Genomic DNA, 24,501 nt, shown 5'->3' on the forward strand with positions numbered 1-24,501 from the left:
CTACGTAAAACACTTACATGTAATTGTGTTATATTTATAAATGCATTCGTAAGGAAGTAGTTTGCTCGAGCCTGTATTTATGATATCCTGATGGGTACTGCCTTTTGAAACCGCTGCGAGATACGAAAAATGAACAACACTTCGTTTGACATAATTACGACTGTAGTGAACGATACCACCTCATGGAATTTCGCAGCCGTTGGCCGTTGTACCTTATGTATCTTCCAGCTGCTTTTCAACATCACCATGTTATGCGTCTTCATCTTCCAACCAGGACTGCGGACATCTTTCACCGTCTACATCATGGCGCTGCTATCCTGTAATATTTTTTATTCCGCCGGCGAATATCCGCTGGAAATCCTGCGTCTCACCTATCCCCATTGGTGGATGTCGGAACGAGCTTGCAGTTACTTTTTATACCATATTTGGGTGTTCTGCAGTGTTCCCATGCATATGCACGTCTTAATCACAATCAATCGTTTGTGGGCGATGACCTTTCCGGTATCATATCGTCAAAAACATTCTAATAAGATTGCTATACTGATATGTTTCAGTATGGTGACCTATGTGCATCTACTCTGCTTGCCCGTGTATTTGATGGATGAAATATATTACCGGCGTCCGGCGGAGAAATTTGGCTGCGCTTTGAATATTAAAGAGCAAAATTTGTACAGTGTCTTAGTAGAGCTCCTTGGTTATGATTTGCCGATTGCGTTTGTTGTGTGTTCTTATCCATTTCTCCTGTACAAACACGTTAAACGGACAAGAACGTTGGACACATCTTGGAAAGCTATTGCTGCGTCATCCAAAGCTCCAACAGCAACGAATTTTCACGCAACCAAATCGGTAAGAAAACCACGTAATTTACACATTGAATTGGTTCTGATTTGCGTCGTCATTTTTTTTAGGGTACGTTTCGAAGCACCATGTCGAGTGTTTCGAAAAACAGGAAACATCATCGGAATTCGCCATCTTTCCTGCTCTTAACGCTCCTCACTGTTAGCATCTTGGTGTGCTGGACACCGGATCAGACCTACTGGACGATCGCATGTTTCACGACAATAACAGACATGCCGGTGCTGCGCAATTTTACCATGGTTTTATTTTCGATGCAAGCGGTACTCGATCCGATAATTTTTGCCATGTCTTTGACGGGTTTCCGTCTGTTTTTAGCCCGGATATGCCGATCTGTGTGTCGTATTAAATAGTGATTTATGTTTTCGGTATAGCTTTCCTTACGGTGCAGGCATCAAAAAGCAGGCTGTTACGATCATTAATAACGCTTTTTGCTCTTAAACAATTAGGCTTCTTCGTTTGTAAAAATTGACCTCTCCATTCGATTGGTAATAAACTGTGCGAGAACTGGTAGCTCGTTCGGCCTTTCACATGAGTTTGGTAATATCGTAAATGCCGGTCTCCTGGGTTTACACAGAGCAGAGAAGCGCAGTCCATTACCTATTGAAAACACTTTCAAAAGAAGTATATTAATTTGTTTAAGTAAGCGATGCAGCGTTCAGTGTCGCCTTCTTGACATTTCCGTTTCGGAGCCTACAATTCTGAATTCAGTACAGAAACGAGCACTGAGAATAATCTCCAGTCCCACATCACAGTAGCAACTCGTTCCTCAGCGGATGTTTTTGTAAAAACACTGTTTCCGGCCTAATTGCCATTAAAGTCTCATTTTTAAATACTATGCAGCTTATTTACAACGACTGGGCAAAAGGAGAATGTTTCCGCATGTTTCAAAATTTGCGCTATCGAAAAATCGAGACTGCCTTGCCGGAACAGAAGTTGCAATGGTGCAAAGTTGTAAGGTTGCAGGTCAATCGGGACCTTAACGGGAATTAAGTAACGAAAGACACGCATGAAGCCTTTTTTTGAATCGTTAAGCAGATTGTTAGCTCCGACTCCGGGACCGTTTTCTACTGACGAATGCGGCAGTTACAACAGGACGTCGTTCTGAAACGCAAAAAATACTACCTGTAGAAGTATGTATGTAGTATCTGCCCCGCGAAAATTACAACGATGTCTTACTGTCGTTAATTTCCATAACTGCAGCTGCGCATCCCTTATGGCTAGTGTACCGCGATCCATACGACGTATCCTTTGTTTCCCAGGTGTCCGATGCAAAATCGTAAACCTGCAGCCCGGTAACGGCGTCCATGACGCAAATTTTGTCATTCACAAGAAAGGCAGCGCCATTCTTGTGCGGCTGCGGCTTATCACCTAAACACATCAGTATTAGAACAATCTCATCCGGCAAAACGACCCGGCATGAAAACTTGTGTATTTCTACAAAACCGCTCGAGTAAGTTTCGCGCGCTTCATAAAATTAAAAGGTAATCAACTTAATTTGCTAAGCGGATGGGTTTCCCGCTTATCGGTGCTGTACCTAATCGGATCCATTCGCAAGTGCTCGCATTGAACGTTTCGTTTGAGTAAGTTGAACGTTTCGTTTGAGTAAGTTTCGCGTGCTTCATAAAATTAAAAGGTAATCAACTTAATTTGCTAAGCGGATGGGTTTCCCGCTTATCGGTGCTGTACCTAATCGGATCCATTCGCAAGTGCTCGCATTGAACGTTTCTACGCGACAAGGTGTGTCTTCGCCTCCTAAACCACATACAAACAAACCATAACATATAGCGCTAATAAACCACATTTCCGCAATTAATGAAAGATAAGCCATAATGATGCTTATGTTTCTCTAAATCGATGTGCTCCAGGTTTTTTTTCTGTTCTCTCAGTCTACGAAGACGCCAGCCAATACCCACCGATAATGTAAATGAGACCATCAGGCCCAACACATGCCGAGCAGCCATAACGTCTCTCCGGCATCTTACCCACTTCGCGCCATTCGTTGCGCTCCGGGTCGAAACACAGAACAGAGCATAGACCTTTGACTTTCTCCCGATCTTTCCACAAAGCGCCTCCAAACGCGTATAAATTATCTCCGCACGCCACCAGGCCAAAACTGTGCATCGCCACCGGCAAACTGGCCACGTAGCGCCATGCATTCGCGGCTGGTTCGTAGCACTCCACGGTGGCCAAATCTTGCGTATCGGACACACGGCCACCGACAGCGTAGATGCGATTATCCAGTGCAGCCAGGGCGAATCGTTCACGCACAGTCTGCATACTGGCGACCTTTACCCATCTTTTGCCGGTACCCAGTTTGTAGAATGGATCATAGCGGTGCACATCCGCGGTAGTACAATAGCAAGAACTATTATGATGTGAGCGACCGCCGCACACAAATAACGAGTTATCTTCCGTAACGACGGCACCGCAGTCGCTCACGTGATAGGGAAAAGACGTTGAATGTTCCCGCGCTTTGTGGATATCGGGATCGAGAGGACATAAAAACGCTACCGTGTCCAAAATTCGTGGATGTCGGAAGTAATTCTCCCCGCCGATGCATACGACTACCTTCTTTGTTTCTACAATAATAAAGCATTTACTGTTAATTGAATCCCAGTACAACAGCAGATGTTTTAACCGTATGATGCTCGTGACTGGCGCTGCAAATTTTGGATATAGCGGTTCGCCATAATTTCCGTTAACGAGCAATCTACGCCAAGGCCAGTCTCCAGTAGAGGCTTTATAGATCGATAGCGCTCTAGATTCTTCTGGCTGAGAAATGGCCACCGAACGAATTGCAGGATTTCCGTTTGGTGGGCGCCTCGTTCCGCAGTTTTATGGTCTAACCAGCGCATCACGACGTCAAAGACCACATTCTCATTGGGCACAATTAGTTCGTCGGAACTTAGAAGCTTCATAATCTACAGATATGTATAATATTATAGCATTCAGTAAACCATTTGTGAAAAAATTAGGTATTCAAAGATAACTAATGGGCTACTTACGTTACTTCATCAGAATACTTTTCAGACCGTATTCGTTTATGTACTCTGTATTTCTCTAGCCAACACACACCAGGTCTTTTTGCAGCTGAAGAAAATCGCTTTTCTGCGATAGCTCACAAAAGTGCTGATCAGCAAACATTCGAGCTTTTTTGACTATTTTGGCGTGCTTTTGGCTTGTCCGGTCAGGAAAGCGGAGGACTGTTAGGCAGTTCATTTCATCCATGTTTTGGTCAAAAAAATCCCAACATGCATCCACAGCGGAGTCCATTTCTAGCAGGCGGGCCGCTTCAAGAAGCGTGATAACGTTATGACGGCTGATTTCGATCTCCGCGCCGTACGCGTACATTATCAAACTGCGTATATAAGCATTCTGCTAACGGCGGGTGTAGCTTAACAGTGGAAAAAGCTTAAAAGCATTACAATTTTGCTTACTCGTAAAGTGTTCTTTTGGAGACCGTGCCTAGCCGAATTTCTTGCTGTGCAGAATTTTTCCAACCCAACAACAGCTTTCGCCGGATATAGCCACTGCACGCACTCAGAACAGCGCTATGGCCATCATATCCACGTACTGAATCGTAGCCTCTTACGATGACATCGCAAAACGTTCCACTACGACGAAAATCCCGTAGACTCCCAAAAACCGGCTCCGAACTAATACGGACCCGGCTGCGTAGTTCCGGTTCGTATTCAGCTTTGACTGGGCAAATTGCGTCAGCGTCCATGATTGCTGCAGATTTGCTACGTTACAGTATTTACTGTTCATCTTAATGTTAACTAAGGCTAAGCCACCATGTTGCAGTTTTGAGCAATTGCATGTACTGAAGAACGGGTGTCAGTGCAAGTAAAAGCGGTTGTAAGTGCTGTACTGTTCCAAAATCAGTCTTTATCCGATTTCCACATGAATAGGCGCTGTTATTGGTACCTGTGTTATCATTTTCAGGTTTATCAACCACCATTAACTGTAGGCACTTTAAATTTTCGATACAAGAACAACATGTGTGATAAACGCAGTCAAAAACGTAATTGGCGTAATTCATTCAGTACTAAACCATGTTGTTCGTAATCGTACGTGTTCTGGTATTACACTACATACCGTATTAGTTGTTCCTCCGTTACCAGTAAAATACAAATTAATGTCGTTGTCTTCTTCTGTGGTCGTTAATCTTCTCCCCATTTTATCTGCAATCCACGCAGCCCTCGATCCAATAATTCTTGTCGTGTCTTTGACGGGTTTCCGTTTATTTTCAACACGGACGAGTGTTATGTTAAATAGTTTTTTTAGTTGTCAGGTCACTGTCATTACTGCAGCTGGTTCACTATTATTAATCATGCTTCTTTTTAGTAATTATGTTTTTCCTGTGGTATATTGTGGTTCCTGAACATACCCTTTGCATAAGTACTGCAGTGCATTATGTGACACTTCACGAGTGCGTGCGCGCAATATTTGTGATACCGTGGATATCAGACTCTAATCATAAAATAATATTTCGAAAAGCAGGTCCCACAGCGCAGTATAAACTCGATTCTCTAGAGAAAGTTTATCCGGCTAATTTTAATTATCAGTTTAATTATTGCGAATTGCAAAAATCCTTGCGAAGTTTTGGAAGTTTAAGCCTTCGCAACTGAACTTTTTTTTACGACTGAAACACAGAAATTCTTTCTATCGAATCCCTGGAAAGTTGGATCAGCTCACTGACCGTTTTTTCAGACCCAGTTATTTTCTCAGTTGGGCACGGCGCCGGTGTGGAACGCGGGAATATTCGTTGTACTTACTGCAGGAAAACGTATAGGCGTGTTACGGTTGTCAATTTCCAACACAACAGCTGCGCATCCTTTAGTGTACGGCGGTCCATATATCACGGCCTTCTTTGTTTCCCATGTGTGCAAATCAAAATTGTAAACTTCCAGTCCACTATCGGGGTCCATGACGCAGATTGCGTCATTTACAAGAAAAGCGCCGCCATTTTTATGCGGCTGTAGCATATCGTCTGAAAACACGCTGGTATAGTCAGCAATTAAGAATCTTGGGCTCTACATTTTTTGTTTGGCATCATTGTCCATTTAATAGTTCATTATAGGCGCACCTTTTTGGAACCATTCATACGTTCTCGCATCGAAAGTTTCAACGCAAAAGGGTGTATCTTCTCCACCTAATTTGCAAATCTTTTTTAATAGCCACCAAATGATTTCTGTTGCGCTACATGGATCTCAATCATTTTTACGCGAGTCAACGTGTGCAAAATAATTTAGCGTACGGAATCGTACTTTTGCGTTTGACCTAACAGGCTAGAGATGCTCTGAGTAATTCATACCGAAGACGTATATCAAGCCATCCGGACCAACGCAAGCCGAGCATCCATAACGTCCTAACCGCATTTTCCCCACTTCACTCCATTCATCCCTGTCCGGATCGTAACACAGGACAGACCGCACAACATAAAGATTTCGCTGGCCGATCCACACAGCGCCCCCGATTGTGTATAATCGACCACCACACGCCACAAGGGCGAAACTGTGCATGGCAATGGGCAAGCTAGCCACATAACGCCATGTATTCGTGGAAGGATCGTAACACTCCACGGTTTTCAAATCTTGCGTATCGGTCACTCGCCCACCAACAGCATAGATACGATTCTTTATCGAAGCCATGGCGAATCGCTCACGCGGCGTATGCAAATCGGCGACCTTTATCCATCCATTCCCATAATGGTAAGAGTGCGGATCATGATATGGATCGTAACGGTATGCGTGCGAAACAGCACGATAACAGTGGCTCTGATAATGCGAGCGACCGCCGCATACAAATAATGCGTTATCTTCCGTAACAGTAACACCGGCATCGCTAATATTATAAGGGAATGACGAACTGCTCCATGATTTTGATACATCTGGAGTAAGGTGTAGGAATTCCACTGTGTTCAGCAGTTGCGGGTGTCGAAACCTGTTTTCCCCTCCGATGCTTACGATAACCCTCTTCATTTCTGCAACACAGAGTTATTTAAATGATAAATATATTGCAGTTTAATTTAAGCTAATGTCTAACCGTATGAAGTTCGCGGGCGACGCTGCGATGACTTAATAACTAGGTTTCTCATAAGTTCCCTTAAGGAACACTCATCTTTAAGTCCGGTATACCAAAGAGGTCTTATTGACCGGTAGCAACTTAGGTTTTTCTGGTTGAGAAAGGGCCAACGCACGAACTGTAGGATCTCCCTTCGATAGGCTAGCCGTTCCCCCGTGTTATTGTCCACCCATCGCATCACGGCTTCGAAGACGATATTCTCATTCGCCACGCTGAGTTCATTGGAATTTAGCAACTTTTCAAGCTACAACAAGCTACGTCGGTAATACGATTTGGGGCACCTCGGCTCGGTTTAGGCTAAAAACCGAATTGAGGCCTTCTTCAAGGAAAATATTTCTAATCAAGTTTCTGTATTAAACAATTTTATATTAACCATATCCGAGTTACTCAAGCCAATACATACCACTTTCTTATCCAGATGCAAAAAATCGTTAGTCCGTGTTAGCTCAAAAAAATTCTGATAAGCAAATGCTATAGCTTTCGTGGTTGTTTTGGCGTGCGTTTGGCTTGTCTGATCAGGGAAACGAAGAACTGTTAGGCAGTTTGTTACATCCATATTTTTTTCCAGAAAGTCCCAACAGGCATCCGCAACTGAGTCCATTTCCAGGACACGGGCGGCTTCAAGAAGCGGCACAACATTATGGCGGTTGATTTCTATCTCCTCCGAGTATGCATACATAATCAAACTGCGTTATAGAACATTCCGTTACCGACAGCTGTAGTGTAAAAATGGACGAAATTAATTATTTTATGAGTATCAATCTCGCTTACTCATAAAGTGTCCTGACTGCGATCGTCTCCAGTCGGATTTCTTGTCTTGTAGAACTTCTCCAGCCGAGAAACAACTTTCGCCGAAAATATCCACTGCATGCACTGAGCACTACACTATGGCAATCGTATCCACGCATGGAATCGTAGCCTAGTACAACGACATCGCAAAACGCTCCACTGCGACGGAAATCCTGCAGGGTTTCAAAAACCGGTGCCAAACTGATACGGATCCGACTGCACTGTTCAAGTTCGGGTCCTGTCTTGATTGGACTAGTTACGCCGGCGTCCATTTTTGCGCTTGGATTTAAAATTTGGAAACCAGTTTTGCTATTTAAAATGCTGCGCCCTAGATCGACGTGTTTATGGCAGAAACATAAGATAGATTAAGGTAACTGTAAAATTTAATAGTATTCTTGAGAACAGAACTTACTATAGCGCATGTATCTGTACTGGGAAACGATTATCAGTTCTGTGCAATATGGTGTTACAAACGGTGCGATGCTCCTTTTGCATTATAGGCAGTACACTACAGTAGTTGTAGCGTATATCAGAGTTGGGCTTATCACTACCTTGTTTATCGGCTTCCACTGACTATAGCCATTGTGATAAACTAATAAATCAAAGCAAATACAGTAATTGTGATAAACTAAGACATCTGATATGGTTTGTGTAAGAGCGATGTTGGAGTTCTTTAAATGCGTCTGTATGCCATGGTATTTGTACAATTGTACAATGTACATACGATACAAGTGTTGTTGTATCATGTATGAAACAGTACCTGAATTAGCGTATCACAGAAGAAGCCAAAAATTTAATTTTATGTTTGTCTTCACAATTTATTGGCCGCTCCGCTCGTTGCGGAGTTCAGGTGACCCAGAATGTATTCATAATTCCCTTTCCCTAATTACAGATCAGTTCTCAGAATTGATTAAACGGCCAGCACAGAGACCAAGCGATTGGACAATTTAAGTATAGGTTCTGCAGTTGTTGCTTGGCCACATTTCTAGCAGACAGTCGGATCTGACTCGAGGGCATGATGACATCAGTAATCCAGGTAACCAAAATTCAAACTAACAATTATGGTCACGAAATTGCAACAAAGCCGGAAATGCTTGAAATTAATTGCAGTTTCCTTTTTATAAAGACGAAGGCACTGCGCATTGCAAGCGCATATATTTTAAGTATACCAAACGTCCAACACCTCACCAAAGCATTAATAATTCTTGTGATTCCATATTCATACAATGTGCTTTTATCTGTACCGAATCCAACATGATTGCCAAAACTTGGTATACTTCTACTTGTTGTAAGTGGATTACTACTGTACGAGTCAGTCGAGACGCGCTTCTCCATAAATCCCGTCCGCATATCCAATTTTTTGTGCCACTCGTTGCGGAGTTTAGGTGACCCAGAATGTATTCATAATTCCCTTTCCCTAATTACAGATCAGTTAACAATCTAATGTAGCCGTTAGCACAGTTAAATGTTCAGTTCTAATGATCATTGTATATGAGATAGCTGTCAAGTTTACTTTGATCTCCACCGGTCCACGAGCGAAAAATGAAAAACTATATTTGTCAGAATCTGTTAAAGTTGTTGAGTGTCCACGGAAACTTGCAAGCACGTCCCTGCAACAATATTTCCTACAAGTTTTAACATATTTCATCACATTGTGGCGGCTTACCTCTACCGGACGACGCCATCCTTGAGGCGCAGTTAATCGTATCGCCAACCCTACCGATTTATCCCAAAATTTTTAATACCATTTGAATTCTAATGCAGCAAGATGCCCCTATTACAGTCGTACAGAGAATATCTGGGAAGCTTCGTTCCGACAATCGCCGTCATTACCGGACCTGATGGAGAGAGTCAATAAAATACTGAACCTGCGGTGACAACGGATGGGAAAAATTACCGGTATGAGCACCCGCACGAAGCTGCAACCAATCACGTTTCAGCAGATCGTCTTTTCTGTACAGTTGCAACACCTGCCGCGCAAACTCACATACTTCGGCAGCATGGTGACCGTTATTTCGGTGGGGTACGCCACTAGCAACCTAAAGAGAAACTGAAGTAGGGTTACCGTGAATCTTCGCACTTTTGCAAGTACCATGTGCGTATCGGCAACGACTTCCACACGGTAGACATCGTACTGAGCAATGGTCTTCTCGAACACAACAACCATTTCATTGAGGAACTCTATCAGAGCCACTGGCGGAGACTGCTGAACAAACTCCATGAATCCATCAAAGGACGTAAAGCAGACGGAAGCACTGTCGTAGTACTCGGGAGAAACGCCCAATCCTGCACGTAACTGACGCACAATGGAACTGCAAAATTGCACACATGTTAATTTCAGTAAATTTACGCTAATTTGAAAATTCGGACAGAATTACAGTGGCATCAGCTGTGTGAGCATTTCATCGGCAATCAGCTGCTGACGGCGCAAATCCACGATGCGTTCTCGGACAGCAGCCTCTAGGGCGTCATTATAACGGGATAATCGTTGCACAATCATCTCCGCCATTTGCTTCGGACGAGCACCGACGATCTTCGAATAATTGTTTATAAGCGTCTTTATTCCTGGACGACCGTCTTGTTGCAGACAGTTTTGAATCAGCTCTTGGAGTGGATAGCGGGTCTCCAGAGTGTCTACTGGAGCGTTGACCTTCTCAGGTATAGAGCCGGCTAAAATATTAACAGCGTTTAAGTGAACCAAGGATATTTAAGAAAAGAGGCACTGCTATATTTCGAACGCTATCAATAAGTGCTGACCTTCTTTAATCCATGAAGCCTGGCCCAATATCTGCGCCAGGATTAGGCCGGCGTTAAAGATATCACTGCGCTGTGCTGCCTGCTGGTGATCGTCAGTCCCAATCTCCCAGCGACTGTGACGTTTCTGAGATTTCCGATTCGTTGCATTGTGCTCAGCGGTCTTTATCTCCTTTAGCAATCGGTCATAACCTAACTTGCAAATTTTCAGGGTGAAATATTTGTCCACACAACACGAAGTGATGGATAAAGTTCCGTGGTATGCTATTGAGGAGCTGTGTATAGCTTCAATGCCCTTTAAAAACAGCTGCTGAACAAATGACTTCTTGACCTTTTAATGATGTTTTTGTACCTGCAGCAGATCCCATATGAAAGACACCTGCATGAGAGAATCCACAACGTATGTGTTCTGGGTGAGCGCCACCAGGAGCGAGTGTTTATCACAGTATGTACTGACGAACACGATCTGCTGTTCGTCTAAACGGCAGATGCCCATAAAGCGGTTGATGCTTGAGCAATTGGCCAGATCCTTCATCTGCAAAGCATTTTGTTAAAGGGGAATTCCTTCCATCATGCGCAACCGTACTCTGCACCATATTGAGAAGAAAGCTTATATTGGCAGAGCGCATTGTAGCAAGGATTATTGTCGATTCGACCTTGTACAAATGAACTCTGGTTCCCGAAAACTGGGCGATCGAACTGTGGCTCTGCAATAGCGATAAGAACACTATCATACAGTAAAAATAGTGCTTCACATGTTAGGCTCAAGCGAGACTCATTTGGATGATCGCGCGTTTGTTAAGGCAGAGCGTTGTTAATAAAATAATTTAATACACATCTCAGTTTAAAACGACACAATATATTTTTGAAACATACTCTTTTAGTTGATGAATCAGTAATCGTAGTGGAGAAATCGTTGTACAAAGTCAGGTTGCCTGCATCCAAAATCCACCAGTGTTTATTCCTCGCCGCTTGCCTGTGTTCGGGGACGTTCGTCTTTACACAATAGTAATTTTGATTAATAATTATAAAAGCATCTTGCTAACCGTCCATAATAAACGCCAGCAGTGGTGAAGAGAAGCAGCGATACGGCCAGGCCGACAATTACCGCCACCGCTATAAGTGTCACGTTGTCTGCGCAAAACATTTCTAATGATACACAAAGCCGCAGTTAAATCCCACGAAGAACAGCCGTACCACTGCTTTGGCACGTTCTTTTATTGTTGAGGAAACCACAAAGCGGTTCATCCGGGGGTGCAATTAACTGAGATGGCCCCCAATCGATTTCCTTGTCTACGCTGATGTGATAAACGTCCTTGACGATGTCGCCGAATATCGCATCCTGTGTAACAAACGAGCAGGTAAGGAATCAAATGTATCTATGGTAATGTATCTAACTATCTATATCTAACTATCTATGGTTTATGAAACTGAAGCATTTGCCGGAAATATAATCAGCAAACAGCATGATTTTAATTCTGGAGTAAAACGAAAAGTAGAATAACATCCTACAATTGCAACAGCCTCATATTTATGAACAAGCAAATTTATGCAATGTCATTCTTTTTATGCAACATATTTATATTATGTAAAGGCTAATTTTTACTGTTCGGAACTAAATCGCGAAATAATAACAAAAACATTGCCCACGTTGACCTCAAATATGCCGGTTGTTGCGTTGAAATCCTTCATCACCATGGGTGTTAACCGTCGCCCGTAGGAATCGACGTAGAACTGCGAGTAATCGCTTTGGAATGTTCGGTTGTAGAAGAGTCGTGCTATGCGACGACCATCCATGAGGGATATGTTTCGTGCAACTGCCTCGTCGAGGATCTGTAAGAGATACACTAATAATTTTCAGAGCAATAATTTTCAGTGCACCTCGCGTTTCGACCTTCGGTTTAGTGATTAGCCGCAATTACAAAAAAAATTACTGAATGGATAAACAGATTTATGAAATGTCAAGCAGTACGACGCGCTACCGATTATACCGTTGCCAGTGCCGATAGTGCCTCAAAATCCACAATGTTGTACAACTTCTGTAATATGCAGGTACTGTTAACAAACTATACATGTCAAATTTCAAAACAAGGCGCGCTGCAATCACGTACTGAATTGTCCAGAAGAGATTTGCGCGCAACGTCCCGATCATGTAACAGTTGCTGTATGTAATCGCTTCCAACTGTTATTGTTGTCTGATTGTTGAAGTTCTCTAAAGATGCTTGGCTGTAGGGGACTTTTATCGTCATGACGAACAACACCCGAAAAGCTGCGGTTAAAATCTGTAACATTATAGAAACCTTGTATATACCACCAGTGAGCCGAAACAATTAGTAGAAAATTATCTTACTATCAAGTCAGTATCATTCGATGGCATCCAGTTTAGAAAGGCGTCCGGCTGTTCCTGCACCGTAATAAATGCCTAGCAAAAGTACTGTTATGCCGAATAATTAAAATTATAATTACATTGGACAGAAAATTTTACGAGACTTCACGTTACTGTTCTTACATAGTCTCCATTCGTCATATTCTCTTGATAAGCGGCTACCTAAGCAGCGCAAGGTATTTATCTGTTGTATTCATAAAAAGCAGAGCGCGTTAGCCGCATTGACAAACTGTACCACTTTTTACCATTATCTTCTTAACGGTGTCGGGCAGTGTGGAAAGAATGACAACTGCAAAAAAAGAAAGAAAAGGTCAAAGGTGAAATCGGCTACAAGAATAAGTAAACGGAATCGTATGTCTTTGTAGCTTTCTCTTACTGCGCGCAAGTGGGCGAACGTGAGCCAGCAACTCCTTTGGGCTGAGCTCGCTTGAATTGAACTTAATGAAATACGGCACGAAACTCCGTTGTTTCTGCAGCATTTCCTGAGCACTAGAGCAGCGCCCGGAGGGAAACGCCGACTGCGTTTGATCCTGATCACACAACCACACACTGGTCTTCCAACTGAACCACGAACATACGCCAACAAAGCCATCAAAAGAGCTCTGTGGGCGGTAAGACATGGACACGATCGTCGGATACCGCTGCGGTGTGATAACGAAGTTGTTCCCCAAGCTAAACATCGTGCAGACATGTGACCTGGTCTGGTGAACTGCCATTCTTTCCGAAATAAATGATACTTACGTTGTCATGAATAAAGTATTCCATTCTGTATCGAACACAAACATTAATAATAATAATATTAAGTAAAACGTTAACGAAATAAATGCTTGTCCCAAGCAACGGGTTATTTTAAAGTACCTCTCACAATGGCTCCTAGCTCCAAAATCTCTTGAAAGCATCCTTATAAGAGAAAGTGTTCCATAGACTTATCGCCTTACACAGAATTTAAAGCAAGCCTGGATAATTACAGCAGCCTGGTATTTTTAATGATAATTACAATTATACGGATTATAATCATATCGTTAATTACAATAGTTTACTATTTTTTTCACACAACTGTTTGAGGAAGCGCTTCGTCGGTTAATATTTATTAAACAGTCGCGCATGGTTTGTTTTGATTCTGTTCTCTGTCGTACCTGGACTGGCAAACGCAACGGCTTGTCCACTGGCGGCATAAAACACCTTCGACGCCCAATTGACCACTCGCGACGCCACATCAGCACACTGCGACACATTGCGTTGCCACAGAAACTGATATGTAATATTAATCCGGTCGCGTAGCTGTTCCTGCAGCTGCTGATAACCCAGAAGGAACCCGCGAATATGCCAGGGAATCTGGTGCTGTACAGCATCATAGGCTAGCACCGTCACAATCGTCAGGTTCGGTGGTGAACACACACAGAAACGCAGGATGATCAACAAAGCCGCAGAGCGCATCATGGTGGATTAAATTTGACCCGACATATTTCCCTGACTGTGTATATCTGTGTGGGGAAGGTGTAGCAGCCGGATTAAGGATGCAACAATTACGCTGGTCGTTTACGTAATCAACATCGTCTCCAGGGACATTGATGGTTAGCGTCTTGAGCTGCCGCTAACCGGGTTGTAATTAGGTTGTATTCAGCGTTGTCATGCGCGTTATTGTATGCGCCTTTAAGTGCTTAAAGCTAAAGATAAACAGTTCAAGGGATCGGTGTGGATGGAATTATGGAATAGCCGGTGACAGGGAGATTAAAATGCCTAATAATTCACGTAATACAAAATACAGATATCAAGGCCTATTTTTCAGCTATAACTACCGTTCGCAACTGTCAGAGCGTAAGAACAGTATTTACTATTTAGTGATATCAATTTTGTTAAACATTTCCTGACCTTGCCAACAAACAGCCTAGGCCTAGACCATCCTAAAGTTACTGGGAGTTTTGGTGCGTGTTCAGTAAATAATTCTGTATTCAGGAAAAACACTCTGGATAAGCCGAACTGATTCCGCAGGATTTCGTTGCAGGATGCCGCGGTTGTTGTTGGGTTGAAATCTTTCATCGCTTTGAATGTTTGTTGTAGAAGAGGATGCCGCAGGATTTCGAAGTGATACCGCAGGATTTTGTTCTTTACTTTGCGTTTGACCCCTTTGGAAATGACATCTAACTTTGTTTTGCACTACTGTCAAAATTAACGCACTTTGTAGCTGCTGTTAGAAGCGCGAGCGATATGCCGGTGGATTTAACGGAATTATGTAAGAAAAAGATAAAGCAACTTAAATTTAGCAGCTGGTTTAGTAGTTTAATTTCTTGTCGTTAAATCATTTCTCGGACAATTGGCTTTATCAGTTTACCATAAAAACTGCGAAAGCGGCTGTGTCAACAAAAAAGGCGCCGGATGACGTTGTACATACCTGCTCAGCTGAATTTAGTGCGAATGTAACATGATAACTTCGGGATTTATTCACAGTTTTTAACTCAATCAGCTGTTCACGATATTTACAACTTAAAGCCTAAATACCAACGACAGTAAAATGCCCATCAGGAATTACTATTAATAAAATTAGTAGGGTAAATTAAGTAGCGAAATTATATGAACAGTTATCAAGAGGGGGACAATTTACAAGGTGACGGGAAAGGAAAGCAAATTCCTGAAAGCGTGCTGAAGTACTCTGCACTCGGGTTGACAAACAGTATTGTGCTTGTGCAGGAAGGTTAAGTAGCTGTACTGCGCCACTGCATACTGCTTATAGTGCAAAACCTATTTCAATAAAGCAATTTACAAGTCAATTCTGAACATAACCGCATGGCACATGCAGCAAAGTGCATTAACCTCATCATCTTGTCACCATCGTCTACCGTGCTGCCTATTTCGAACACCACCACAAGAACGAGTTGTATGTTTGTTTTAAATACGCCCTGAAACTCGTCAAGGACATGGCGAAAATGATGGGATCCATCGCCGCTTGCATGGCGAACAGCACCATGGTCAGCGTCTCCACAGCCGGAAACTCCAGCGCGGTAAAGCAGCCGATGGTCCAGTACACTTCATCCGGCGTCCAGCAGACCAGCACGCTAAAGGTCAACAGCGTCAGCACCAGGAAAGGTCGCATGTTTGCCTTTGGTTTGCTTATGGGAACACTGCTGCTAACTCTTGACCTATTCCCATGCTAAAAACAAAACCACGATTACCGTTTGCCTGAATTGATTACACAGGTACATATCTATTTATCCGAATAGTGGAACTGCTTTCTGGTGCATTTTCTCCAGAAAAAAGTAACATATTCGAATGGTTTCCGCACTATGAAGGGGCACAGAAGGAATGAAGATGGTTCACATTGCTGATAAACGACACAAAAACAACTTTTTCGATGGGTCAGCGAAAGGAAACGTGTCAAAGGGGTCATAAACCTGTTGCTACAGGGCCGCTTACGGAGTACTTTGTTAACGCGACATTGACAATGCGAAAGTACCGTGTATACAAGCTTACCGAAACTGGACCATGCACCTCGATCGTAGGCAGCACTTTGGAATGCGCCCATGCAGATTCACCCGCGATTTTTCCCCGCCTCTTATGCTTGTACAGCAGAAACGGATAAGAAACAACCACTACAACAATTGGAACGTCGTAGCCCATAATTTCCACGAGGGTACAATACAGATTCTGCATCTCTATATTCATCTCACACACGTCCCGACTTCATAAACGGGCCGATGAAAATACAGCTGATCCCGAATATACAGGGGAAGGCAGACAAGATGGACATAGGCCACCATGCCCACGCACATTAAAACCGCGACCTTCGTCGTGTGCTTCTGCCGATAGGAAACGGGAAAGACCACCGCCCAGAGACGGTTGATGGTGATGAGGACGTGCATGTGCATGGTGGCGCTGCAGATGACCCAGAGTTGGTACAGATACAGTCGGCACGCGTGGTCGGACAACCACCAACGGGGGTAAGTCTGACGTATGACTTCTAGTGGATATTCGCCGGCGCTATAAAAAATGTTGAAGGACAACAGGGCCATGATGTAGACGGTGAAGGGTGAGCGTAGCGTTGGATGGAATATAAACACGCACAGCATGGTGCAGTTCAAACATAGCTGCACGATACACAAGGTCAGACGGCCGATGGCGCCGTATGTCCAGGTTTGAGTATCTGTAGCGTTGCCTGTACTGTTTTCCATGTCCCGTAGACGGCGTAGTCCGAATTTAGTAAGTTGGGAAATTGCGTAGACTTTTGTGGCTACGAAAAAAGCTGATTGGAACGCTTGTTGGTCAATTTTCTTTGTATATATATGAGGTCTACTGGCTTGTGGATAATGCCGAGTCAGTTGCGAGCGGAAGTACCGGAGAGCAAACAACGCGTGATCGAGCGTTCTCGTTGCACAACGCTTAATTTCCATGCAAAACCATACCCAAACGCGCGGCTAGATCTTTGAGGTGCATTTAGATGCGCTGAGGAAGCGAAGGCACCTCCGGAATAACAGGAGGTGGAAGAAATGTCAAGTTAGTTATTGGCAGTTGCCGTTGTATTGTTGCGCTGGCCTACAAACGTCACGGCGTTCGTCTAGCGTTATCCGAGTAAAACATTCTATAGTTCAGAACAACACCGCTCAAGCGACTATAATTATACAAATCCCCTGGGTTTGTATATGCACTGAAAGTAAAGTGACGTTTGAACAACAAAGGACGGAATAATGGGAAAGCAAAAATTCTTTTAAACCGATAATTAGGGTGATTGCGTCCGTCAGTTTGAAGCGTTTTGACTGTCGTTCGTGCACCGGAAATTTAGAGATGCGAATGATTTTGTGTGTACTTTGTTTGCTCCAGTTTTACAGAAAGGGTTGTTTTACGTTTGTAGGCCCAAGGCATGAGAATATTGCAGCCAAAACATATGTAATTTGAATTAGTGCTTCGCAAAAGTCGCGCCCTATACGCTCCAGTTTGGCATTATGGTTGCTCGGAGTATAAAACAGAATTCAAGGGCCCAAACTGACGTAACGGTAGGCTGAAACATTGGTCCCAAAATTCTCTTAACTCTGCAAACTGTGCTTACAGGCGCTTCTTCGTTCGCAAACAAACACTTTCCGCTGGTATTTGGTGCATGCATGGTGACTGGACTGGTTCATTGGGAGGATCTGGTTTGCGTGGGGCATTTAACGCACCCGAGGTGAATATTGCAGCGAAGATAGTAGTTGTCCATGAATCCGTTGAATTCGTAACAATATGCTTATGCCAAACCAAATTCTCTTACAATTTAGCTCGCTGATGTCTTTTACACTTTCATTTGATACTAGTTAAACGTTCCTCTTCAACACAGTTCACTACAAGCGCGATGTCATACACAATTTTACGGGGTTTATGTGAGTGATAAACTTTTGCCGGTGTTAGAGTTGTCCTTGTTCTTAAATCTGAGATAAGTAATTATTACTGCTGTCTCTATCGTAATTGCATCCTCAAACAGACAAATAGAGGATCTTTCAGCTAACTGGATAAGTTCATTAGAAAAGTGACCTTTGTGGCATGTACTCTTAGAGGTGGGCGTGTTTTCGAAAAACAACTCCAAGCAGAAAATAGTTTGTTCACCGCAGCTCATCTACTGTGCGTGGGCGGGTTTCTACTGAAATTTTAAGAGATCGGATAGCTGCTAAAGATCTTAGCACCGTTGTCACTTGATCTCGGAATGTCGGTGCTCTTGTGGCCATCAGTAATTCGATATTTACTATTCAGTATTCAAATGATAACAAGGCTACGAATCTTGAGCACGTGCAACCGGTGCAGATGATTTAGAGCTCAGTGATAATAGTTGCTCTTCAGTAATACGAGCTTCAATCGTTGAGAGAAAAGGAGCTAACAATAGACGTCGCTCGGTAATTTAGCGACTTCCGGCTGCGGTGCGTTTGCTTGCAGGGACAATCTTGAATCTAAACTCGAAAAGGTTGACGTACATGTTGTATTTGGAACAACAAATGTAAAAAGGATTTCCAGCGATTTTGAATTGGGAGCACAAGGACTTCACTTGTCATAGATGTATTATATTATTTAACTTACTGTATCATGGTGTTCTTATTTGTCTTTTTACATCTTCGTCCGTGGTCCAGATCCAGTTGAGCAACCAGCCACCATTGACAAACCCCAGTCAGCCGAAACAGGCGAGGCTAAAACGGAACTTATCGTCCGTTCTAACCTCGAGAAGTCCTTGTTGTGGTAGATATTCGGTCGGCACTGCAACTAATGCGGAACTCTGGTGGCTTTCAATGCCAACTGTCATCCACATCAGTTGCAGGGCCGAATAGCGCAGCCTGTCGAATTCAGACACACCAACTGCGTCTTTAATACATTTCCGCGTGGTACAGTTATTGAGCCTGTTATTTAAAGGTAAAGTCCTGATGCTGCTTCGCCAGGGATATTTGTGAAGATTCTATCCTTTGCTCTGTGGACAGCCGGAAAGCTTCGCCAAGTTCGTTTTGTGGAAACGCAGCGGGCATTGCCCGTACATTCAGTAAGAGCATTATTCTCTGATAAGTTTCCGGCTCTGTGTAGCCGGAAACTACGAAGAGGAGAATGCCTTTACGTTACAAGGATTCGATTTTCAGATATTTTACCTCACTGGCCAAAGTGTAGCTCTCCAGCGTTTGTATGGTATACTTCTGTCAATTCTTGCTTCAAAAAACACCTTACTTTTTCAAGGTATAAAGGCGCACTTAAGTTTGTATTCTTTACATGATGCTTGTGCGTGTACAGTATGTTCTTGTGAGATTTGCGAATACGTATTGCATTCAGTAAGTCGTGTCTGTTGTACATAAATGCGAGCATGAATTTGACCTTTACAGCTATAACTACAGAACCCATACATTATTTTGAAAGGTCAGTTCTATATCATACATTTGTTAATAGATTGACCTTCAACAGATCTTTAAACTGGTTCTTAATCAAGTAGCGCATGTGTTCTTAATCAGAAGATATGCCTGCCAAATTATTCCGAAAACGATTAACTTTTACTTCCATAACAAACCGGCTTTGTTTTGTTTCTGATTACTTTTGATCAGAATCGATCGTACTGAAAATTAGAAACTGATCAACGAAATACAGCGTATCCTATTTAACAGTTACCATTTACCAGTTATCACTATTCAGAAAACGGGTAATAATATTATACTAAATGGGTGATATTGCTGTATGTCATATACTGATAAAAGAGCTCGGTATCGCAACGATCAGTCCAGGAGCGCATGTGACTGCAGCGGCGCTGCCTGCCTGAGCATGGATAACACGGAAATTTGGTTGTGTGTAATGCAGATATATGCTAGCGACGGATGCCACCACATCTGATTGACGCCCCGCAGTTCAACATCGTTAATATCACTTAGTGAACATGCCCTTTGTACGGGAAACCACGGCGGGCAAATCACCGTGTCCCATATACGCACGTTGTACGCGTAATTCAATCGGCAGCCGCAACCATCCCTAGCGTAGTGTAGCTGGCGAAATGACTGTCAAATTAATATGTGTGCATTTATCGAAAAATATTGTGCTCAGTAGTCAATATGCATAGCAGTAATCTACTAGCATAGCACTTTTTGAAAAATACTATGATCTGCTACGAATCTTGAGCACATACTGCGATTTTATTTTCTCTCCTCTGGTTTTTTAAGCAACGGATGTACGAGGTAGTGAAGACAAATGTAGGATCCCTAATTCATTGCACAGACATAGTTAGATGCTTTTTTGAGAGGACGCAAGAGTAAAAATCAGATCAATTCCTGAAACTGTGAATTTGGGTTGTTAATGCGATTTACTGATGTTACCAGTATTTTGTATCTGTAAGATGCTTAATGAATTACAGTTTGAAATAGGTAAAGCTTTTCACTTCCCGAATAAAACCAAATTTGATGATCGAGGCGTGAGATTCCCTTTTTTACGATATGCTTATTGGTATTTGCTGACAGCTGGCATACTAGTTTACCTGCAATTCGTCGTCTCAAGTCGAAAAATGGTTGTTCAAAATCATTATACGGCTTGGGCCGCTTAAACTACGTTGGAAAAAAGCTGCTATCTGCACCACAAATACCCGTGCACAGGTGCCATATACCGCTCCATCGTTGTTACTGTTATCAGAGCCAGCCAAGTTCAACACAAATACCACTTTGTTTGCTCTACATCCGGTTGAATGAGTTTAGAAGAATGCGCATTATCAGGACAGAAAGTGATAAACAACCTGTGCGCAATTTCTGGTGGCTGCGGTAGCAAACAACAAGCTCTTACATACATTAAGGTTGTAGCATTAGGTGCGTTCATCCGTTCTAATTGATAGAATTGTTCCAGACACAACGTTGTTCGTTGATAGTGATTTCAGTTTACCACAGGTGGTTTTCTGTGACGCAGTATGCAGAAAATGTAGTGATCACATTTCTCTACGTGTTTTCTATGATAAATATTTCATGTTAAAATCATGAAAATCGCTTCTTTTATTATTTTACTAGCGACAGTTGTACTAGTCGCGGGTGGCGTTTACGATAACCCAAGTAAGTTTAAAAAATGCTTAAAAACGAACCAATTAGAAGAAAATTTTAGGCCGAGATTGTAAGAAATATGTATAAGCAGTTTCGTTACAGTTAAAAGTTGTCATTCGAGAAACGACCAACCCGATGTTGATCAAGTGCGTTTCTTGATGGGCTTATCAGCAAATATAAATTACAGATTCAAAGTGTTTGACTGGCACGGGAACTTTTGAACACTGAGTCCGCTTGTTTTTTACAGTCTCACTGACGCACGAGCTATGCACCAGCCACCGTTTACCGGCCATTCGGTGTCCGTCTGGTAAGTACGGTATGGCCGGCACCATCGTATTCCCAGCGCACATCCAACATCACGACTGCCGAGTGTATCTGGCCATACAAGCCGGCTGCCCGCACAATTCATCGGCCGATCAATTCGCCATCTACATCAATGTCAGGTCAGGCAGATCCTGTTGCAACAATTTTAGAGTGGCCCTATTTTTTTACCTTTGTCTTTTGACCGCTAGAATACAGATACCCGATGTTTGGCCGTCGCATAATTAGGGAAGATTCTTATCTACGCTCGTCGCATATTAAGTTTAAAGCGACAACTTTACAATGTTAGCGCCGTGGCGTAATTATGCTGCATGGAAACAACGAGTAGATGATCCGTTGTGATTATTGCTAAGGTTATCACATATACGTGGTGATAACGATTCTGTCGTTGTGTCCGTGTAGAAAAGCTGAGTTATACGGCAACAGCAGTCTAATCATGAGTGACCAAGCTACACAATATAATGCCCTGACCCTGACCGGTGCCGGGCATCACGTCAACAGCGATCCCGAATCCCTGGCCCAGTATATACCATATTATTCGCGTGCACCCAATATTTCGATCACATATCGGAGCGGCTTAACCAACGCCAGTGGCGGCGTACGTGTATATCGGTCCATCACCCTCGACTACATTGTCGTATTAAAGGGTACAAAACTTTTCTTGAACTGCTTTTGTGTAGACTTATTAGTTCCCGAATTTCAGGGGGATTCGGTGACGGCTACACGTACTGTCGCGCTCTCGGTGGGTTTATGGACAACTACTTCCTCTGCAATACGGACAACGGGCGTGTCAATTGCCCCTCGCCGACTTGGTCAAACTACTACGGAAGCTATAATCCAGCGCTGGGTCGACAAGCCTGTCCGCTGGCCACAGAAGCGCCAAGTACCGCGGAAACACCGGAGGTCATTCATCCGCGCGTAGACTACCTGTGGGGCATCGGAGCGGCCGTCGTGTTGGCGGGGGCCATCCTCATTCTGTTGGGAGTATTCTGCTCCTCCAAGAAGGCCCATCGACGTCAAATTCAGTATGCACAGTTCACCAACAATCCGCATTCCGCTGTACTGGACCACGAAAAAGCGCTACCTCAGACTTTGACTCCCGATGATATTAAAGAATCCTTTAAGCCGTACGAGCGAAAAGCGGAGAAGCCAGTCGATGTACCAGTTCATGGGGAATTTTTTTGAACAGAGACTTTGCCCCGTAATGTGTACATACAGACGTTCGAAACAGTGTTCAACTTTTTGCAGCTTTGGACGATTCATTAAAACGTTTTACGTAGGGAGCCGTTTTCCATGTTACAGGACCCCTCACTTCAAGCAGCAAGCATTCTTTTTCGCTCATGTCTTGCCACCATTCCTACGTGTGTAAGACCATGATACGATTATTGAAAATTCTGGTGTAAGATTGAAAAATAATAATATGTGAATGTAATTTTTTGCCGACTATTTGTCTGCGCTGTTTTTGCGTAGTGCCGACTGCTTATTTTTTGAAACTGTTTGCGTGCAGATTTAATACTACGTAAGCGCTTTCAAGCTAGTTAATTATGATGTCATTCGGGAATGAATAGGGTGACTAAATGGTCAGAGTGCAGGTTAGTAGGGAAAACATCCGCGTTTGATGTGTATCTGCGTTTTCCGTGCTTGTATAGACGCAAACTTGCGATGTACAAGGCTTGCACTCCGTACTGTATCACACTCGGGTAAACTAGCACATACATCTGCTAATACGTATTGCTGTGCAATCAAATCCTCAGGCCTTGCAGGCACGTTCAAGGCACGTCTTGTAGAGTACTTCGTCCATGCACTGTGGAATTATATGCATTATTGCTATAGGTCGACTTTGAAGGTACCATGGAAGCTTTTAGCCATCTTTTCCTGTTCGTTTTATTGGGCATTGAATATTTATCAAGAAATGCTTTGGCTCAGCGTTATGTTTCGTGTAAGTAATGCCGCTCAAGTATTAATTTTAGAGGGAAACGTTTATACCGTAATGCAAATTCCTCGTTCCAAGATTTCAATTTGGCAGTCAAGTAATTTCTGCCGCGATTTCTTTGTTAGAATATTTCTCCAGTTATTTTATTCAGCGGCTGTATTTTGAAATATTGATTTTATTTACTAATTTTGGCAACATTTTACTTGTATGGATGGTATCGAAGTTAAGTCACACTGTGGACTGGCGTTTTGACAATTACAGATCCGGATCTGGAGAACACGTGCAACCAAACTATGGTAATGATGTCGTTGGGGTGCCCTGGTACCTTCAGTGGCACAGCCGGAACCTTCCGCTATTTCGACATCTGGAAGCTGTCCGAAGGAGAGATGTGCTACTTTAACGTTTTTATGGACCCTAGCTGCGGCATGTCATCTGCCAAGTTTGCTTTTTATTTCAATATCAGGCATGTAATTTTTGTTCTAAGTTGCCTGCAATACGTGCGACTAGTTGTTGCTCGTAACGTATATATATACAACGTCCCACCACTCATCTCCAAACCCTGCCTGTAGGAAACTCAGGCTTCCGGCGGGCGACCATTTGGCAATCTACGAAACCCGAGACGGATCCGCATTTTGATCCAGCAGTTGACTGGCTACATGACTCAGTTCCATAATCCTTCGACCGTCGCGCAAGCACTGACATCGTACGCTCAACAGCCATCCTTTACGTTCGAGTACTTCCGCAACTCATCACGTCCCCACGGTCTGGACGAGGTGTACATCGACTTTGTCGTCGCTGAAGGTACAGCGCCTGAGTTCATTAATGAGACAAAAATTCCTCGGTCTGAATTTTAGTGAGGTTACTGCAGTTAATTATAG

At 43.2% G+C, this 24,501-nt stretch overlaps 4 protein-coding genes across 5 annotated transcripts; 1 reads left to right on the forward strand and 3 right to left on the reverse strand.

Moving 5' to 3' along the window:
- Window positions 1-1,544: 1,544 nt before the first annotated feature.
- LOC129596493 (uncharacterized) lies at window positions 1,545-8,194 on the reverse strand. Its single transcript, XM_055493792.1, has 13 exons — window positions 7,717-8,194; window positions 7,349-7,631; window positions 6,907-7,189; window positions 6,176-6,844; window positions 5,948-6,013; window positions 5,587-5,851; window positions 4,296-4,601; window positions 3,934-4,216; window positions 3,497-3,779; window positions 2,772-3,437; window positions 2,545-2,610; window positions 2,035-2,226; window positions 1,545-1,959 (listed from the first exon to the last, which is right to left on the reverse strand). Exons 1-13 carry the CDS (start codon window positions 8,004-8,006, stop codon window positions 1,898-1,900), a joined length of 3,714 nt encoding a protein of 1,237 aa, XP_055349767.1. The 5' UTR covers window positions 8,007-8,194; the 3' UTR covers window positions 1,545-1,897.
- Window positions 8,195-9,303: 1,109 nt separating this feature from the next.
- Window positions 9,304-12,938, reverse strand: LOC129596494 (atrial natriuretic peptide receptor 2-like). Its single transcript, XM_055493793.1, has 14 exons — window positions 12,839-12,938; window positions 12,600-12,770; window positions 12,480-12,527; window positions 12,145-12,321; window positions 11,686-11,830; window positions 11,535-11,622; window positions 11,365-11,464; window positions 11,082-11,195; window positions 10,841-11,023; window positions 10,492-10,783; window positions 10,113-10,404; window positions 9,726-10,046; window positions 9,401-9,450; window positions 9,304-9,344 (listed from the first exon to the last, which is right to left on the reverse strand). Exons 1-14 carry the CDS (start codon window positions 12,863-12,865, stop codon window positions 9,304-9,306), a joined length of 2,049 nt encoding a protein of 682 aa, XP_055349768.1. The 5' UTR covers window positions 12,866-12,938.
- Window positions 12,939-13,079: 141 nt separating this feature from the next.
- On the reverse strand, window positions 13,080-14,314 carry LOC129596495 (uncharacterized). Its single transcript, XM_055493794.1, has 5 exons — window positions 14,011-14,314; window positions 13,733-13,774; window positions 13,616-13,640; window positions 13,251-13,546; window positions 13,080-13,163 (listed from the first exon to the last, which is right to left on the reverse strand). The coding sequence occupies exons 1-5, from the start codon at window positions 14,312-14,314 to the stop codon at window positions 13,087-13,089; spliced, it is 744 nt and encodes a 247-aa protein (XP_055349769.1). The 3' UTR covers window positions 13,080-13,086.
- A 6,798-nt stretch (window positions 14,315-21,112) lies between these two features.
- On the forward strand, window positions 21,113-24,081 carry LOC129596547 (uncharacterized). Of its 2 annotated transcripts, XM_055493861.1 has the most exons (6): window positions 21,113-21,381; window positions 21,617-21,812; window positions 22,093-22,337; window positions 22,394-23,055; window positions 23,524-23,629; window positions 23,885-24,081. In XM_055493861.1, the coding sequence occupies exons 1-4, from the start codon at window positions 21,309-21,311 to the stop codon at window positions 22,873-22,875; spliced, it is 996 nt and encodes a 331-aa protein (XP_055349836.1). In that variant the 5' UTR covers window positions 21,113-21,308; the 3' UTR covers window positions 22,876-23,055; window positions 23,524-23,629; window positions 23,885-24,081. The 2 variants fall into 2 exon arrangements, with proteins under 2 accessions (XP_055349836.1, XP_055349834.1); XM_055493859.1 differs by having other exon boundaries at window positions 22,394-23,629.
- The last annotated feature ends 420 nt before the right edge of the window (window positions 24,082-24,501 follow it).

Source organism: Paramacrobiotus metropolitanus, unplaced genomic scaffold, assembly GCF_019649055.1.
Source record: "Paramacrobiotus metropolitanus isolate TYO unplaced genomic scaffold, Prichtersi_v1.0 Parri_scaffold0000091, whole genome shotgun sequence".
NCBI classification, from domain to species: domain Eukaryota; kingdom Metazoa; phylum Tardigrada; class Eutardigrada; order Parachela; family Macrobiotidae; genus Paramacrobiotus; species Paramacrobiotus metropolitanus.

What these genes read in the sequence shown, in the direction of transcription:
- LOC129596493 (XM_055493792.1), bottom strand. Translation starts at nt 8,006, where the DNA reads ATGGACGCCGGCGTAACTAGTCCAATCAAGACAGGACCCGAACTTGAA. An exon ending in TTCAGCTGCAAAAAGACCTG is followed by an intron (nt 3,780 to 3,933) that starts GTGTGTGTTGGC and finishes ACATATCTGTAG; the next exon opens with ATTATGAAGCTTCTAAGTTC. An exon ending in CCAGTCACGAGCATCATACG is followed by an intron (nt 3,438 to 3,496) that starts GTTAAAACATCT and finishes TTATTATTGTAG; the next exon opens with AAACAAAGAAGGTAGTCGTA.
- LOC129596495 (XM_055493794.1), bottom strand. Translation starts at nt 14,314, where the DNA reads ATGATGCGCTCTGCGGCTTTGTTGATCATCCTGCGTTTCTGTGTGTGT. An exon ending in CGTTGCGTTTGCCAGTCCAG is followed by an intron (nt 13,775 to 14,010) that starts GTACGACAGAGA and finishes TTCTCTTATAAG; the next exon opens with GATGCTTTCAAGAGATTTTG. An exon ending in AATACTTTATTCATGACAAC is followed by an intron (nt 13,547 to 13,615) that starts GTAAGTATCATT and finishes CACGATGTTTAG; the next exon opens with CTTGGGGAACAACTTCGTTA.
- LOC129596547 (XM_055493859.1), top strand. Translation starts at nt 21,309, where the DNA reads ATGAAAATCGCTTCTTTTATTATTTTACTAGCGACAGTTGTACTAGTC. An exon ending in GCCATCTACATCAATGTCAG is followed by an intron (nt 21,813 to 22,092) that starts GTCAGGCAGATC and finishes GTGTCCGTGTAG; the next exon opens with AAAAGCTGAGTTATACGGCA. An exon ending in CTACATTGTCGTATTAAAGG is followed by an intron (nt 22,338 to 22,393) that starts GTACAAAACTTT and finishes CCCGAATTTCAG; the next exon opens with GGGGATTCGGTGACGGCTAC.
- LOC129596494 (XM_055493793.1), bottom strand. Translation starts at nt 12,865, where the DNA reads ATGCCATCGAATGATACTGACTTGATA. An exon ending in CGAATGATACTGACTTGATA is followed by an intron (nt 12,771 to 12,838) that starts GTAAGATAATTT and finishes ATAATGTTACAG; the next exon opens with ATTTTAACCGCAGCTTTTCG. An exon ending in TCATATGGGATCTGCTGCAG is followed by an intron (nt 10,784 to 10,840) that starts GTACAAAAACAT and finishes CTGTTTTTAAAG; the next exon opens with GGCATTGAAGCTATACACAG.